The following is an 18,368-nucleotide window of genomic DNA, read 5'->3' on the forward strand; positions in this document are numbered from 1 at the left end:
ACTTTTAACTAATATTTAAAAACAATTTTAGTTTAATGAGATTTTACAACATAATAATGTAATTACAACAGCTTCTATGTACAATACAGTAAGATCATAATCTGCATTTTAATCTTGAACAATAAAAATATTTTTTCAAAATTTATACTACCATAATGTTACAAAGAAAGTATGTTTTGACACATTGTAATAAATAGGTTAAATATTTGTTTGCATTTATACTTCTAAAAACCTCTCAAACCCATCAATAAGTCATTTTTTGTTAAAATGGGTTTGGAAGAATATTTTTCCAGCAGCATTTGGTTACTCTAGTTCCAGTTACAATATATATTTGGTAGACAATATTACTTAGTGGAAATACTTAGTTTTTGGAGCCCAACAGCCAGATTTTATCTCTCAGTGGATTTGTTAACCTTGGACAAATGATTTAACCTTCTTGAATCTCAGTTTGTTCATCTGTTAAATCAAGGTGATATTGTCTTGATTAAATGAAGAAAGAAATGTAGGGTGCCTCTTATATAATAAGCACTAACATGTACCTATTGTAAGTGTAAATTGTATGGTTAAATATTCTGAAATTCAGGCTTATTCAGATAAGCTTTTTGTACATGGTTATTTAAAATAGTGAGATAATAGTACATGAAAACTAACTTTATAATATAGCTAAGTAAAAGTACAGAGGAAAGCGACTGGTTCTACAGAGAACTTAAATAGAGATGATTTTTAGGGTAGGATATTGACTTTGTTTTCAGAAGATGAGTAAGTGGGCATGGACAGTCTGGACAGCATGTGTAAAGACATAGAAGTATAAAATAGCATCATTCCTGAAGAATTCTAAAGAATTTTATGTCCTTATGAATGGATAGGTGTAGTAGGAAATGAGGCAAGAAGACATTTGATCCGGACTGTAAACGGCTTTGTTTGTTACACCAAAGGATTTGTATTGTAACCTGCAGAGCATAAATAGGCAATTGACGTTTTTAGGTAGAGGTGTTACATGAAGACTCTTAGAGCGTTTTGAAGAACTAGAATGAATATAGGCTTCACTAGAATTCACTAGAATGAAATTCAAAGATTGATATCTTTGCAAAGACATTTTTGGGAGGGTGCAGAAGATTAATCACAATGGATTAAAAAGTGTAAAGGCAGAGGTTGTTTAGTTTTATGCTGTTTATAAGAGACATACCTAAAATATAGAGACACAAAAAAGTTGAAAGGAGGGAGAGAAAGAAATATTTCAGGCAAATATCACTAAAACAAAGTAAATACAGCTATATTAATATCACACAGACTAGATTTAAGTGCAACAAGCATTACTAGAGTTAATAACACATGATATATTTTAAGTAACACTTAAGCAGGAAGCTATAAAGATTCTAAATTTGTATGTATCTAGTAATTTAGTCTCAAAATATATAAAGAAAAATAACAAAATTTCAAGTAGAAATGAACAAATCTATACTCATACAGCATTTTTACAAATTTACAGGAATTGTTAGATTAAACAACAAAAAAGTAAGAAGTTGAAGATGAATGACAATAATCTTGATCTAATGGATGTAGATACGGAACACTGTACCTAACAATTTGAGAATTCACATTCTTTGGAGCACTTCTAGAACATTTATAATCTGTTACCTCACTATGCCAGAAAGCAAGTTTGATGTCATAGATATAACCTTCTCCGACTACAGTACAATTAAATTAGAATATACGCCCCCAAATCGTGTATGTTTGGAAATTTGAAATCAGACTTCTTGTTACTTATGGACCATTGAAGGATTTATGAAGACAATTAGAAAACTTTTAGAACTTAGTGAGATAAAAAATATTGTATATCACATTTTATGGACTGTAGCCAGAGATATTCTTAGAGGAAAATTTTTAAGCCTATGCATATATTAAAATTAATATATGACTGAAAATGAGTGAGCTAAAACATCCAGTTTACATAGTCAGTAAAGGGACATCAGGAGAAAGCATCGACAGAAAAATAGAAGTAATAAAATAATAAAGGTGAAATGGATGAGCAGAAAACAAAGAAATGAGAAGATTACCAAAACTTAAATTTTGTTTTTTCTTAATGACCAAGATAATGGGCATCAGACAAGATTAATCAAGGAGGAAAAACAATTTTGGGATTGAAAGGGGACTCCTAAATTATACTTTTTGCTGTGATTTAAAAAGACCAAACTATATGAACCATTTTAGGATGATAATTTGAAAATTTAGAGTAAATAAATAATTCCCCAACAAAATATGACTTCACAATACTAACTTAAGAATAAATTGAAAACCAGAATAAATATAGAGCCATTAGAGGTATTGACTCAGTAGTAGAAAATTTGCCTACAAAAAAGCAAACCAATCAAAACATGATAACAAAAGGCCAGGGCCATTGCGGCCCCCAGTGGCCAAAATGAAAAAAACTCACAGTATTAAGCTTTGGCAAGGTTGTGGAGTAACTGGAATCCTCATATATTTCTAGTTTTTTCCTTCAAAAATGTCAGTGTCATGAAAGACTAAGAAAAGCCGAGAAGATGTTTCAAATTGAGACTAAAGAGACATAACTAAAGCAGTATGTGATCCTGGAAAAGAAGGAAAAAAAAAAAAACACCTATAAAAATATTATTGGAGTAATTGATGAAACTTAACATGTGAATTGTATATTAGATAATAGTATTGTATCACTTTTAATTTTCTTGAATTTGATAATTGGGTTGTGGTTGTGAGGCAATGTCCATGTTTGTAGAAGATGTGTGCTCAAGTATTTAGGAGTGAAGGTTACTAATTAGAATGTAGTTCAGTGCAAAAAAACTCAAGTGAGACATATAAAGCAAATGTGACAAAATGTTAAAACTTGGTGAGTCCACATTCCGGGTGTGCCAATTTGAAATTTTAAAAACAAAAATTCAAAAAATGATGCTGAGAGAATTGATTATTGATTTTAAAAATTAAATTAGAGCCCTGCCTCATATTATGCCTGCATATTAAAAAAATTTTTCAGATGTAATAAAGATCCAATTGTGAAAAGTAAAACTTTTAGAAAAACTATAGGGGAGTAGTTTCCAGAATGTATCATGGTAGGGAAAACTGTATTTAAATGAGATCCAGACAGCATAAATATTACAGGAAAAGACTGCTAAATTTTAAGTCCATTAAAATAAAAACTTTATGTTCTGTAAAACACAGCATTTAAGAACTGAAAAAGACAAGCCAGGTACTTGGGGAAGTATTTGCAAATAATATAATTCACAAAGATTACTACCCAGAATTTATAAAGAACTCTCACAAATCAGTAAGAAAAAGGTGGGGTGGGGGGATCCAGGAGTAAAAGACAAAGCATCTGAACGGGTGAAGGACAGGAATCCCAAATGGCCAATGAAACAGGAAATTGTTCAAGATTACCATCATTAAAAATGCAGATCAAAATTACAATGAGGTAAAACTACAATAATCTCACACTATTGGCAAACATTTTTAATTTGATAATAATATTAACTTACTGAGTGTAAGTTACTATGTGTAAACACTTTTCCAAATGTGTAAAGAGTAACTTGGGGCCTGCCCGGTGGCTCAGGTGGTTGGAGCGTAGCTCCTAACATGGAGGTCGCCCGGTTCGATTCCCACATGGACCAGTGAGCTGCGCCCTCTATAGCTAAGATTGTGAACAACAGCTCTCCCTGGAGCTGGGCTGCTGTGGGCAGCGGGAGGTTGGAGTGAGCTGCCGTGGGCTGCTGAGTGCTGCCGGACAGCGGCCGGCCGACGTCTGGAAACCCACTGCCTCAGCCTGGGGGAGCGCAAGGCTCATAATACCAACATGGGTCAGGGAGCTGTGTGCTACACAACTAGACAGAAACAATGGCTTGAACCGGATTGGGGGGGGGGGGGCTGTGGAAGAAGGGGGAAAAAATAAAAAACAAAGAGTAACTCATTTACTCCTCAGTCAGATGAGATCAATAACATCCTCATTTTACAGATGAGGAAACTAAATTAGAGAAAACTTAGAAATGTTGAGGTCACACAGAAAGTAGTAGAGGTAGAATTTGAATCCAGATGCTGGCTCTACGGCCCACTGGATTGAATACCATGCTAGAGGTAGCCAAAGTAGTTAAGTAGAGAGATTTTGGGAACAGGTTACCTCTCAGTGCCTCATTTTGTGCGCTTATCTTCATTATAGATTGTTGGGAAGCTTAAATAGGTTACTATTTTATTATTACGCTGTACTGGTTCTCTAAGCGTAGGTGAAGGTGTGGTTCAACAGAAACTCATACACGTTTCTAGTTGGGAATGTAAATTGGTACAGCTGCTATATTAATTTTTTAAAAAGGATTGAATAAAGTTGAAGTACTACCTAGTACTTTCCTAGTACTACCTAGTACCTTCAACTTGGAAATAACCTTTTGGAAAATATGTAGCAATTCAGCTCATAGTTATTTATCTTAAAGAAACTCACACATACTGCCAAGGAGCTGTGCACCTGGGTGTTCACTGCAACGTTGTTTGTATTAGCTGGAGAAAACCTCAATGTCTACCATCTGAAAATGGATAAATTATAGTATTTTCATACAATGGAATAGCATGTAATAGATTTTTTTAAATGAACTATGGTCTCATAGGTGAACATAGTTGTTGAATGACATTGATCAAAATCTGCAGAAGGATATTGGCAGTGTGATGTCATTCACATAAAGTATAAAAACATGGGGAAAAGACTATTCATTGAATGTAACATTACACAAATTTTAAGATACACCATTATTTTTAGTAATCACGAAGAAAAAATATCACCATGGAACTATGATACACCATTAATTGTAAAAATACTTATGTTTAGAGATGTTAAAAATGTGACAACAACCTGCCTGTTAAAATAGATGAATGATGTACTATTTGTGAATTTAGGTTAGCATGAATGTACAAAATGTTTGGTAATTAAAAAACAACAACAACAAAGTGATTCTAGGATTACCTTTGTGGAAGAAGTCGGGAATGGGATTTAGAAAGGACTCACAGAGACCTCAACTATAATGTCTAATGTTTTGTTTGCTTAAAATAAAAGGTTACATGAAGCAAAAATAGCAGAGTTAAGATTCATTAAAGTTGGATTGGAAGTACATAGATACATGTATCCATACTTTTCTGTGTGGCCGAAATATGTCATGATTTTTAATTGGTGGTGAGAAAGAGTAGATAAGTGAAACGTGGATAAGTTTGGCTTTAAAGGAAGGATGACAGAGGAAAACAATGTGGGGTTTTTTATTTAAGTGAGAGATATAGGTACCCTTTGCGCTCTGAATTCTAGCTATGCAAATTAAGGAATAGAATATGTTCTCTTAGCTTTTCAGGTAAATTCCTTATTGTTTAAACTTTGTGTTTTTTTAAATCTGAAAGCTTTGGAACCAAATAGACATCTCTGATATTCACAGTTGTTATCCAGACTTAAGAACCATATTCTGAAAATAAAGGATACTTTCACTTGAGTTTGTAAGCCAATAGAGAAGAAACTGAAAATACAGAAGACAGTTCCAGAAAGGAAAGAGCTATATATAAAGCCAATTCACCTTGGATAAGAGAAGAGTTACTAACTTCCCTTACACTGGAAGAAATGTGATGAGAATAGGTTTAAATATAGAAGAGATTCTTGGTGTGGGTATGAAATTTACCAAGTTCCAGCCCAATTGTCTCAATTCAGTGTGAGAAGTATGGGGAAAGGTCAGGGTCAACTAAGGCAACTTAGTTGGGCATAGGACAGTGCGTGGTGGTGGTGGTGGTTGGATTTTGTTCAGATTTTCATGTATCAATAGATGTTACTGTCTTTTAAAATACCTTTTTGAAAATTTAGTTTACCTTTGCAAATCACAGGATTTACAAAGTATTTTTAATATACTAGACAGAGAGGACTGATTCTGTAATACCTGATCTTTGGTAATTTATCATATAGCCTCAGGCTACTTCCCTAACCTGTCTTTTCCCAACTGAGGGAAAAATATTGCCAACACATAAGAATGTATGTATATTTCAAAGTTTATGTTTATAAGTATTTATGTTATATTTTATTTTCCATATTTTTATTTTATAGGGAGGAAATTATTGTAGTCTAATCTTCATTCTTTATTTTGCAGTTTAAGCCTAATATTCTTTTTGATACAGAGAAATCTGCTGCTCTCTAATTATTCCTTAAAGTTAAATATAAATTACTTTGGAACTTAACTATTTAAATGCAGAGCATTTTTTACTTTTATTAATTATCCCTTTTTAAATGTTAGAGCTGAACGACAGAGGAATGAAGCACTATGTAATGCTGAAGAGCTGGGTAAAGCCTTCCAACATTATAAGGAAAAAGTGGCTGAAAAACTGGAAAAGGTAAGAGGCAGTTGTTCAAATTCAATGTTTTGTATTGCTGTCCATATTCTAAAAATAAAGATAGATATAAGTAGAATATGTTTGCTTATGGTTAAAGCAGGGAGTAATTTTTAGGAATCTCATTTATAATAAAATTATTGAAATAAGGAATTTATAAATACTAATTTAGGATGATGTTCACAGTCTTTTAATAATGAGCAGAAACTTTTTTATCCATAGAGGAAAAAGAATGGAGACAAAAGAAACAAAATGTAGAGAAAGATGGGGTGAGTGAGCAGAGGTTGAGCTATAGAAGTAGAAGCAAGAAATTTGTTCCCATCACCTCAGTGAAAATTTAATCAGAGTACATTATGTAGCCTTCAATTGATCCCCTGGACGTGCCACTCTGAGGGGCTCACTTCTGCCTCTCTAAGGGAAGGTTCCTTGAACATGGTCACGTTCAATGAACATAGTAATTCTACATAGCAATATAGTGGCTTGATTACATTTATTTCATATCTTCAGGTAATACCGCATAATAATACCTGTTTGGAGGAAGGCCATGTTGGATATTCAGATGCTGAGCTCAGAATAGAGGTCTGGTCAAGAGACACTAATATGAGAGATTTGCATCTTGAGATAATAATTGAAGCAAAGGAAGTTAATGATTTTGATTAAAGGTAGAATGGCAAAAGAAAAATATTGTTAAAAATTAAGAAATCAAGATCCCATTAGTTACCTAAGTCTTATGTGTGAATTAATCAGATCGCTGTTTTGAAAGCTTTGAAGAAGGTCCCTGTGGGAACAAAATATCATAGAAGGGATTTTTAATAAGGTAATCAATAGAGGGAAGTAGAATAACTTGTAGGGGGAATAGCATTGGGGAGTGGGAGGACTTTATAGAGGAAAATGTAAGAGATAATTTTGTTACACTTCTCCTTAGGATGATCAGTTTCTTTTTTAAAGGAGGGCGCAGCTCACAGTGGCCCATACGGGGATCAAACCGGCAACCTTGGTGTTGTTAGCACCACACTCTAACCAACTGAGCTAACAGGCCACCCAGGATTATCGGTTTCAAACTGCTCAGCAGAGCCCAATAGTTAGGAAGATGTAACAAAGATAAAGTAAGGCAGATCTGCCCAGGCCTCCACTCCCACCACTCCATCCTCGGTGCTTGACTTTTATCTGTTTTAAATTTGGGACTGATTTTAGTGGGAGTATTCTGTGACTAAAATTTGAACAATGACTTTCCAGGAACACTGGCACTAAAGTTACTCTTTAGGAACTTGATGCAGCATCCATTCTAAAATTAGCCTTGATGAGTTGCTTGCCTTGTCCAGGTGAGGTGAGAACACTTTTGCGGTTGCCCGTCTGCCATATGCTCTTAACCATTTCTGAACAGAAGTAGAATCCCCTCCTTGTCCAGGAAGCTCACTTTGCTCCCTTCACTACAAGTATGGGGACTTAAATGGGTGGAATAGTTATTCCACTCTCCTGCTTATTTCTGAAATCACTATTTTTTAGTTCAAAAAACCTGAAACTTATGACCACATGAGTGTGTCTACTTAAAACAAATTATTGTTTTAGGTTCAAGCTGAAGAAGAAATACTAGAGAAAAATCTAATTAACTGTGAAAAAGAAAATAAAAGACTACAGGAAAAGTGTGGTCTATATAAAAGTGAACTTGAAATTCTGAAAGAGAAGTTAAGGTACAGTATCCTATTGTAGAAAAAGGACTTTTGTGTGGAAATGGAGAAGAAAAATTTTGAAATTGAATATTTTGTATATTGTTATTATGGCTTTAAATTATATAAAAAGACGCTTCATGACAGAAATCTTTTTCTAGGTATAAAGTTAGGTTTTTAAATGACTAAACGTGTATTGATGTTAAAATACTTGTAAAGATAGAGTAATATGATCAACATTTTTGCTTTGCATATATTTAGAGAAAACAGATATGATATCCTTGTGGTATGAAGACATTAGCTAGTTAGTAAATTATGTATTCTTCAAATCATGAAGAATCATCTAGTTCAAACTTCTCATTTCAGAGATGTTAAAAATCTGAAAAAGGGAATTGGTGAAATACAATAACATTTTTAAAAATTAGATTGTTCGAATGTTTGACGTGTTTTTATACACACACACACACACACACACACACACACACACACACAAATATTACTGCCTAGTAATTTGTTGATAATTAAACTTTATCTTGTAGAATTGTGGCTGATAGTTCATGATTTTTTTCCATGATCTAAAACTTTCTTGATGCTGCAAAATGTTTATCGGGATTTTGGAGTTAGATCTCCTATTTTAAAAGGGGAGCAAAAGATAGTGGGGTTATCCTGCCCTACTTCTTACTTTGAGACACTGGGCAAGTTTCATAACCTTTCTGTGTCTCAATTTCTTCATCTATAAACAGGGGGTAATAATTGTGCTAACCGTATAAAGTTGAGTGGCTGGCATGCAGAAAGTTGACAGTCAGCAAATGTAACCAGGTATTATTACTTCAGAATTAAGCTTTAAAATATTTTAAAAGTGAGATTAAATATGATTATTGAAAATGAATATATATATATATTTTTCTTCATAGGCAGTTAAAAGAAGAAAATAATAGTGGAAAAGAAAAATTAAGGATTATGGCAGTGAAAAATTCAGAAGTCATGGCACAGCTGACTGAATCTAGACAAAGTATTTTGAAGCTAGAGAGTGAATTAGAGGACAAAGACGAAATACTTCGAGAAAATTTTTCTGTAATAAATGAAAACCGAGAATTAAAAGTCCGTATTGCAACACAGAATGAGAGACTGGATTTGTGTCAGCAAGAAATAGAAAGTTCAAGGGTGGAATTGAGAAGTCTGGAAAAAGTTATGTCCCAGTTGCCAGTAAGTATATGTGAAAAGGAAAATTTTACTGAAGTGCTTTATATTAGATCATCATTTTGTGGTTGCTTTATTTGCTTGTGTTTTTTTTTTTGTTTCTTACATGTCTGTATTTTCAGTCATCAATTTCTTTACTCTCTAGTCCCCATTTCTTTGTATTTTCTGCTATTTCATCCTTTCTCAGTCTTTCAAATGCCATATATAATAATGGCACAGAATATTTAAAAACCAGCTTTACTGAAGCAACAACATTTATATATCACAGAATTCACCCATTTTAAGTGTACTTACTGTTCATTGATTTTTAGTAAATTTACAAATTTTAGAACAATGACCACAATCTAGTTTTCAAACATTTCTATCATCTCCAAAAGATCCCTGTGCCCATTTATAATTAGTCCCTGTACTCACCGTCACCCTAGGAAATCACTAATCTGCTTTCTGCCTCTAGAAGTTTATCTTTTCTGGATATTTCATATAAATGAAATTATACAGTATATTGTCTTTTGCATCTGGTCTTTTATATTTCTAATGCTTTTGAGGATCATTCATTATGATGTATATCAGTATTTCATTTCTCTTTATTGTTGAATATTGTTCCATTGTATGAATATACTATATTTATCTTTTCACCAATAGATGGACATTCGGGTTGTTTCTACTTTTGGCCTATTATGAATAATGCTGCTATGAACATTTGCATACAAGTCTTTGTGTGGACATGTTTTCATGTCTCTTAAGTAGATAGGATACTGATTATTTGCTTAGATTTTTTAAAAATTTGCTTAGATTTTTTAATGCACTATTTACTTTTTTTTAATGCACTGTTTACTTTTGAAATTTGGTAGTAATTAGGTGCAGATAGCATTTAATTTAAATTGATGTTTCCATTTGACCCAGTTTCAAGAATTACTTGATATGTGATTCTGAAGGTGGTGTGGTAATAAATACTTCATCTGTGTTTCATGCAGTGCTAAGAACAACATGGTTTGAAATGTGAATTTTTTTCATTTCTAGAAAGTTATTTGGTCATAGTTTGAAAGTAGTCGTCTTTTTACAACTAATTTTAAAAAATTCTGTGTTATTCAAACATATAGAAAAGCACAGAGGCCATTGTAGCACAGCATTTGCTAAATCTGGGTAACATATTGCACTATCCATTTCAGGTATTTTTAGAATAAAATTTTACAGATAAATAAAGCCTCTTTATGTACCTTGTCAGATCCCAGTTCTCTCCTCTTCTCCTCAGAGGTAGCGACCATTGTGAAATTCATGTATTTCCTTCTTGTCCGTGTTTTAAATATTGCCACATACAAATGCATCTAGGGGGAAAATAATGTATCCATATATATATGTATATATAGTTCAGTGTGTTTTTGAAAATACTACATGTGTCGCTGTTGTTTTTCACTCAATGTTATGTTATTTGATGTCTCCATAATGATTTAGGTTAATTCAGGTTTATTTAACTATTGTAGTTTTCCCGTTTTCTTAATATTTCATAATGTACTTATACATTCTCCTATTAATTAGCTAGTTTCTATTAAATTCACACAATTTTTCAGACTTGAAGTTCTGAATAAAAAAACAATTGCATCAGAGATATTATAATTTTATATATGTTTGTTTTAAACTTTCAGTTAAAAAGAGAAATGTTTGGTTTTAAATCATCTTTTTCTAAGTACCAGAGGAGTAGTTTGTCAAACAAGGAAGATAACTATATTGGCTGCTGTGAGGCAAATAAAATGATGATTTCGGAATTAAGGTATGGTTTTCAGGTTCTGAAGTTGTGGAATACAGTGTTTTTTAAATTGATAATTAAATTAAGATCTTTAATTGAAATGTTGAAAAATACACAAAAAAGTCCAAAGAATATTAAAATAAGTATCCATGTTGTCACCACTAAGAACTGACTCTTCACATTTTGTGATTTGTTTAAAATATGTCTTTAAATAAAAAATAAAACATTACAGGATAGATAATACATTTTGATTTTTACCACTAGTCCTATTTTCTTCCTAAGTATCCACCATCGTGAATTGGGCACATATTCTTCAATCCATTTTGTGTATGTTTACACTCATACACACAGAAATATACTGTATGTTTATATTGTTTGTAATTTTGCCTTTTCACTTAGCATCATTTTAAAAATTCTTCTACTTTGAGGTAGGTAGAGTAATTGATGAATGCATGGATTAGTGTGGTTAGTTTTATAGCTGTGTAGGAGTGTATCTTATAACTATGTCAGGATTTATTTATTCCTTTATTGATAGTTACCTTGTTTCTAGTTTTCTGTTACAAACAGTGCTACAAAGTATGTACTTATACATGTTAACTACAGTCATGAGAGTTTTTCTAGTGTATATTCCTAAATGTGAAATTGGTGCACAATGTGGTATGTACATTTTCAATTTTACTAGGTACTACCAAGTTTCTAAGATAGCTGAACTAGTTTACAGTCCTATTAGTGGTTTATAAGAGTTTGTATATCGTGCCCAATAGTTGACTAATATCAGAGTTTTAAAATGTTTGCCATCTGGAAAGGTCAAAATGGTATGAGATATTTTTACAGAATCTTTCTAATAATTTTGGCTTCTTTTCTAGGATTAAGCTTGCAATAAAAGAGGCAGAAATTCAAAAGCTCCAGGCAAATCTGACTGCGAGTCAGTTATCTCACAGTCTTATTGCTCATAATGACAACAAAGAAAGTGGCAAATTAAATAGTTTAGAAACAGAGCCTGTAAAACTAGGAGGTGGTCAAGTAGGTGAGTATATTATACTGAATTCTATTAATAAATTATGATCAGATAAATTAAAATTCTTTTAATAAATTATAGTTTTTTTAAAGAAATGATTATCAACTGGTTTCTGTTATCAAACATACTAAATGATCTGTTATTACTAATTATGGGTTGATAAGACAGCAAAATTTATTTCAAAATTCTTGAACTTTGTATCATTCTTTAAAAATGTACTTTATTGAAGCTATGTTACTACTTTATGTTGTGTTTTCATTTTATTCAGTTCAAAATGTCTTCTAATATCTCTTCTGTGTGTTTATTTCCAAGTAGTTAGGGAATTTTTCAGATGTCTTTGTGTTATTAGTGGTAGACATTAGATCATTTCCATTAAACAACTTAATTCATGAATGAACCTGATTTCATTTTTAAAAAATGTTTTGAGACTTGGTTTATTGGCCAGCATTTGTTCTATCTTGATGAATGTTCCAGATGCATTTGAAAAAATTGTGTATTCGGTAATTATTGGGAAGAGAGTATTTTGAATGTCAATCATGTTAAATTGGTTGATAGTATTGTTAGTCTTCTTTGTCCCTAATGATTTTCTGTGTACTCGTTCTGTCAATTAATGAGAGAGTAGTGTTGAAAGCTTCAGATATATATGTGGGTTTGTTAATTTTTCCTTTTAGTTCTGTCAGTCTTTGCTTCTGATGTTTTGAAGATACGTACATATACATTTAAGATTGTCTTCTTGTTGAATGGACACCATTATTACAGTAAATGTCTCTTATTATCACTGGTAATATTTCTTAGTCTGCTTTATTTCTTGAAGTCTGTTTTGTCTGAAATTAATATAGCCTGTCCAGCTATTTTTTTATTGAGAAATAATTGACACACCGTGTATACACTGTATAACATTGTATTAATTTTAGGTGTACAACATAATGATTTGATATATGTACATGCAAGGTATTGCAAAATGATGACCAAAGTCAACATCCATCACCACACATAGTTACAGATTTTTTTTTGTGTTAGAACTTGAAGATCAACTCTCTTAGCAATTTTCAAATATACAATACAGTATTATTAACTGTAGTCACCATGCTGTACATTATATCCCCAGTCCTTATTTATCGTATAACTGAAAGTTTGTACCTTTTGACCACCTTTACCCATTTCACGCCCCCGGCTCCCACCACCACCATCCTTCACCTCCGTCAACTACCACGTTCTCTGTATCTATGAGTTCAGTTTTTTTTTAGATTTCACAAATAAGTGAGATCATACAGTATTTTTCTCTGTCTGACTTGTTTCATTTAGCTCAATGTCCTCAATCAAGGTCAATCCATGTTACAAATGGCAGGATGTCCTTTTTATGACTGAATAATATTCTATTGTATCCATATATATTCCATTTTCTTTATCTGTTCATCTGTCAATGGATACTTAGGTTCCTTCCATGTTTTGGCTATTGTAAACAATGCTACAATGAAATAGGAGTACAGATATCTTTTCAAGATAGTGACTTACTTTCCTTCAGATAAATACCCACACGTGGAATTGCTGGGTCATATGGCCATTTTATTTTTAGCTTTTTGAGGAACCTCCACACTACCGTGTTTCCCTGAAAATAAGATTTAGCCGGACTATCAGCTCTAATGCGTCTTTTGGAGCAAAAATTAATATAAGACCCGGTCTTATATTCTATTATATAAGACCAGGTGTTATGTTATGTTGTGTTGTGTTGTGTTGTGTTGTGTTGTGTTGTGTTGTGTTGTATTGTATTGTATTGTATTGTATTATATCATATAAGACCCGGTCTTATGTTAAAATAAGACCGGGTCTTATATTAATTTTTGCTCCAAAAGACGTGTTAGAGCTGATAGTTCAGCTAGGTCTTATTTTCGGGAAAACACAGTATTCTCCATAGTGGCTGCACCAATTTACTTCCCACCAAAAGTGTACAAGTCTTCCCTTTTCTCTAAATTCTCACCGACACACTTGTTAATTCTTGTCTTTTTTCATAATAACCATTCTAATAGGTGTCAGGTGATAATTGTGGTTTTGACTTTCATTACTTTGAAGATTATTGATGTCGAGCACCTTTTCATGTGCCTGGCCATGTGTAAGTCTTTGGAAAATGTCTATTCAGATCCTCTGTCCATTTTTAAATTGGATTGTTTGGTTTTTTGTTATTGAGTTGTATGAGTGCTTTATGTATTTTAGATATTAACCCCTTATCAGATATATAATTTGCAAATATTTTCTTTCATTCCATGGATTACCTTTCCATTTTATTGATTGTTTCCTTTGCTGTACAGAGCTTTTTAGTTTGATACAGTCCTACTTGTTTATTTTTGCTTTTGTTGCCTTTGCTTTTGGTGTAAAATCCAAAAATCATCGCCAAGATCGATTGCAAGGAGCTTACCCCTGTTTTCTTCTAGGAATTTTGTGGTTTCAGGTCTTATGTTCAAATCTTCAATTCTATTTTGAGTTGATATTTGTTCAGGGTATAAGATAGTGGTTCAGTTTATTCTTTTTCCTGTGGCTGTCCAGTTTTTCTAACACCATTTATTAGAAGCTACCCTTTTCTCATCATACGTTCTTGACCTCTTTGTCATAAATTAATTTTTCATGTATGCATGGATTTATTCTTGGACTCTATTATGTTCCATTGATCTATGTGTCTGTTTATATTCTGGTACCATGCTGTTTTGATTACTATAGCTTTGTAATATGGACACATGGTGCCTCTAAGCTTTTTTCTTTTTCAAGATTGCTTTGGCTATTTGTGGCCTTTTGTGGTTCCATACAAATTTTAGGATTGTTTATTCTATATTTGTGAAAAATGCCATTGGCATTTTGATAGGAGTTGAATTGAATCTGTAGATTGCTGTGGATATTATGGATATTTGCACAATGTTAATTCTTCCAATCCATCAGCATGAAATGTCTTTCCTTTTTTTTTTTTTTTTTCACTTTCTTTCATCATTGTTATAGGTTTCAATGTACAGATCTTTCACCTCCTGGATTAAGTTTATTCCTAGTTATTTTATTGTTTTTGAATTGATTGTAAATGGGATTTTTTTTTTTTTAAAGATTTTATTGGGGAAGGGGAACTGGACTTTATTGGGGAACAGTGTGCACTTTCAGGACTTTTCTCCAAGTCAAGTTGTTGTCCTTTCAATCTTAGTTGTGGAGGGTTCTGTTCAGCTTCAAGTTGTTGTTCTTTCAGTCTTAGTTGTGGAGGGCGCAGCTCAGCTCCAGGTCCAGTTGCCGTTTTCTAGTTGCAGGGGGCACAGCCCACCATCCCTTGCAGGAGTCGAACCGGCAACCTTGTGGTTGAGAGGACGCGCTCCAACCAACTGAGCCATCCGGGAGCTCAGTGGCAGCTCAGCTCAAGGTGCCGTGTTCAATTGTAGTTGCAGGGGGCGCTGCCCACCATCCCTTGTGGGAGTCGAGGAATTGAACTGGCAACCTTGTGTTTGAGAGCCAGTGCTCCAACCAACAACTGAGCCATCCAGGAGGCAGCTCAGCTCAAGGTGCCATGTTCAATCTTAGTTGCAGGGGGCAGAACCCACCATCCCTTGCGGGACTCAAGGAATTGAACTCGCCACCTTGTGGTTGAGAGCCCACTGGCCCATGTGGGAATCGAACCGGCAGCCTTCGGAGTTAGGAGCATGGAGCTCTAACCACCTGAGCCACCAGGCCGGCCCCGGGATTTTTTTTTTTTAACAAATTTTATTGGGGAATATTGGGGGACAGTGTGTTTCTCCAGGGCCCATCAGCTCCAAGTAGTTGTCTTTCAATCTAGTTGTGGAGGGCGTAGCTCAGCTCCAAGTCCAGTCGCTGTTTTCAATCTTCAGTTGCAGGGGACACAGCCCACCATCCCATATGGGAATTGAACCGGCAACCTTGTTGTTGAGAGCTCACACTATAACCAACTGAGCCATCAGGCCGCCCCTCCTGACACTCAGCGGCAGCTCGTTGTCTTCAATCTAGTTGTGGAGGTTGCAGCCCACCGGCCCATGTGCTAATCGGAATGGCAACCCTGTTGTTCAGAGCTCGCTCTCTAACCAACTGAGCCATCTGGCTACCCCGGCATTATTTTCTTAATTTCTCTTTCTGATAGTTTGTCACTTTAGCTATTTTTGATTAGTGTTTGCCTGGTATGACTTTTCCCTATCCTTTTAACCTGTATGTTTATATATAAGTGAGTTTCTTATGCTCACAGAATGCATATAATTAATTTTTGCTTTTATAACCAGTTAGACATGTTTTGCTCCTCAATTGGCATGTTTAGATCACTTACATTTAATGTAACTATCAGTCTTTTGGTGTTTAAATATGCCATCTTGATATTTGTTTACTATTTATTCTATTGGCCTTTGTTCAGCTTTCCTGTATTCTTTTGGATCAAGTATATTTTAGTAGTCCATTTTTTAATCTCTGCTATTAATTATCTATACCTCTTTTTTTTTAATGGTTACCACATGCATCTTTAACTTATCACAGTCTATCTTCAAATACAATGAACTGCTAGCAGCAGAAATGACAGCAGAGAAAATGAAATGTCTATTAATAAGTGATTAGAGAGTATAGAGAATGATGGATTAGCGAAGGGAATGCCAGTGACTAGAATTGGTGATGAACATAATATATCATAGATGTTTCTAACATCAAAGAATAAAGCCAATAATGTAGAAAGTGAAATATTAGTGACATAAAGAATCGATGGGAAAATAGCTATTTGTGAAACCCTTATATATATATTTGCTCCTTGTTTGCACATCTGTGTGTTTTCATGCCTTTTTAAAGCACTCCTGAAAGTTCAGTTACCTTGAGGTGGGGACAGATATGCATTATAGTGGAGAAGGGGTATACTCAAACAACGAGCTCTAATATAACCTTCAGCAGTTTTTAAAAGTGTCACTGAATTCTCCATCAGTTAATTTGGACTGGAAATCACTATTTTCAGTTTTTGAATATCAATCAAAATATTCTTAATGATATCAAGTTATCCAAATAAATTATAGCATTAAGTTCAGTTTAAGGAGGCAGGACAAGGTTTGGGGTTTTTAAACAGTGTTTGTTTGTTTTTTAATTATTGGGGAATGTTGGGGAACAATGTGTTTCTCCAGGGCCCATCAGCTCCAAGTCAAGTTGTCCTTCAGTCTAGTTGTGGAGGGCGCAGCTCAGCTCCACGTCCAGCCACTGTTTTCAATCTTTAGCTGCAGGGGGCGCAGTCCACCATGCCACGTGGGAATTGAACCAGCAATCTTGTTGTTAAGAGCTCGCCCTCTAACCAACTGAGCCATTTGGCCACCTCTCCAGCAGCTCAGTGCAGCTCATTGTTTTCAAACTAGTTGTGTAGGGCGCAGCTCACTGGCCCATGTGGGAATCCAACCGGCAACCTTGTTGTTCAGAGCTTGCTCTCTAACCAGCTGAGCCATCCAGCTGCCCAACAATGTGTTTTTTTGTTTTTGTTTTTTACAATGACTTCTATCTTAAAAAATGGGAATTTTAAAGGTTGAGAAGTGCTTTCTCTGTTACATAAGAAGAGTCTTTCTGGTATGAAAGAATGGTCTAGAAAAGAGAGATTCAGAAAAAATTATTTCCACTTTGTTATGTATTTAATTTAGAAAGTGACTTACTTACCATGTTCCTTTATTACGTTTTCCTTAATGTAGGTCTCATTCTCCATCCCCTTTAGTATTCTTTAGATCAGAAACTAAACTTTATGATTAAATCTTTCAGCACTGCAATAGGTTTATTTTTTCCTTGAAGTTTATATGGAACAATTTTCCTTTTATATGTATTGGCAGCAAGTACAAAAGATCAAAATCAACATACTGTGAACAAGCAATATGAAAGAGAAAGGCAAAGACTTGCTTCTGGAATAGAAGAACTACGTACTAAGTTGATGCAAATAGAAGCTGAGAATTCTGACTTGAAGGTTAACATGGCCCACAGAACTAGTCAGTTTCAGTTGATTCAAGAGGAGCTGCTAGAGAAAGCTTCAAACTCTAGCAAACTGGAAAGTGAAGTAAGCTTGAATTAACTGTTTATATGTGCTAAATTTTCATACAGAAAAAAAGGTATTGTTGCAGAATTGTGTAAAAATTGTATGTTTAAGTCCAGTTTTATACATTAAAAAAACTTATGGTACCACATAAGTTATAAATTCTTTTAAAATTACATTTGGAAACCTTTGGGTTTTAACCTATGTTAAAAGTAGGAAGATACACTATAATAGCTAAAAGGTCTAAAATTTGGTGGAACTTACGAGGTCAGACAATTAAGTTCGTGAACTCATCCTAGAACAAGTGCTACATACTTCACTGCTGAATATCATTACGCTCACCTTCAAAGTACTCCCCTTGGGAAGATA

At 34.0% G+C, this 18,368-nt stretch overlaps 1 protein-coding gene and 1 non-coding gene across 12 annotated transcripts in view; one reads left to right on the forward strand and one right to left on the reverse strand.

The window, feature by feature from the left end:
- The window catches only part of CCDC18 (coiled-coil domain containing 18), an 89,136-nt gene that overhangs the window by 7,850 nt on the left and 62,918 nt on the right, over positions 1-18,368 (forward strand). For 10 of the 11 annotated variants that reach the window (XM_088791330.1, XM_088791332.1, XM_088791331.1 and 7 more), the window contains 6 exons: positions 6,270-6,366; positions 7,933-8,054; positions 8,945-9,236; positions 10,874-10,998; positions 11,841-12,001; positions 17,803-18,023. In XM_088791330.1, coding sequence (XP_088647456.1) covers positions 6,270-6,366; positions 7,933-8,054; positions 8,945-9,236; positions 10,874-10,998; positions 11,841-12,001; positions 17,803-18,023 — 1,018 coding nt within the window. The remainder of the gene's footprint in view (positions 1-6,269; positions 6,367-7,932; positions 8,055-8,944; positions 9,237-10,873; positions 10,999-11,840; positions 12,002-17,802; positions 18,024-18,368) is intronic. The other variant, XM_088791336.1, reaches the window with a different exon arrangement.
- Positions 7,329-7,402, reverse strand: TRNAV-AAC (transfer RNA valine (anticodon AAC)). Its single transcript has one exon. It is a non-coding gene; the product is annotated as a tRNA-Val (tRNA).

This window comes from Rhinolophus sinicus, chromosome 14 (assembly GCF_057876585.1).
Source record: "Rhinolophus sinicus isolate RSI-liver-muscle chromosome 14, RSI-T2T, whole genome shotgun sequence".
Taxonomy (NCBI): domain Eukaryota; kingdom Metazoa; phylum Chordata; class Mammalia; order Chiroptera; family Rhinolophidae; genus Rhinolophus; species Rhinolophus sinicus.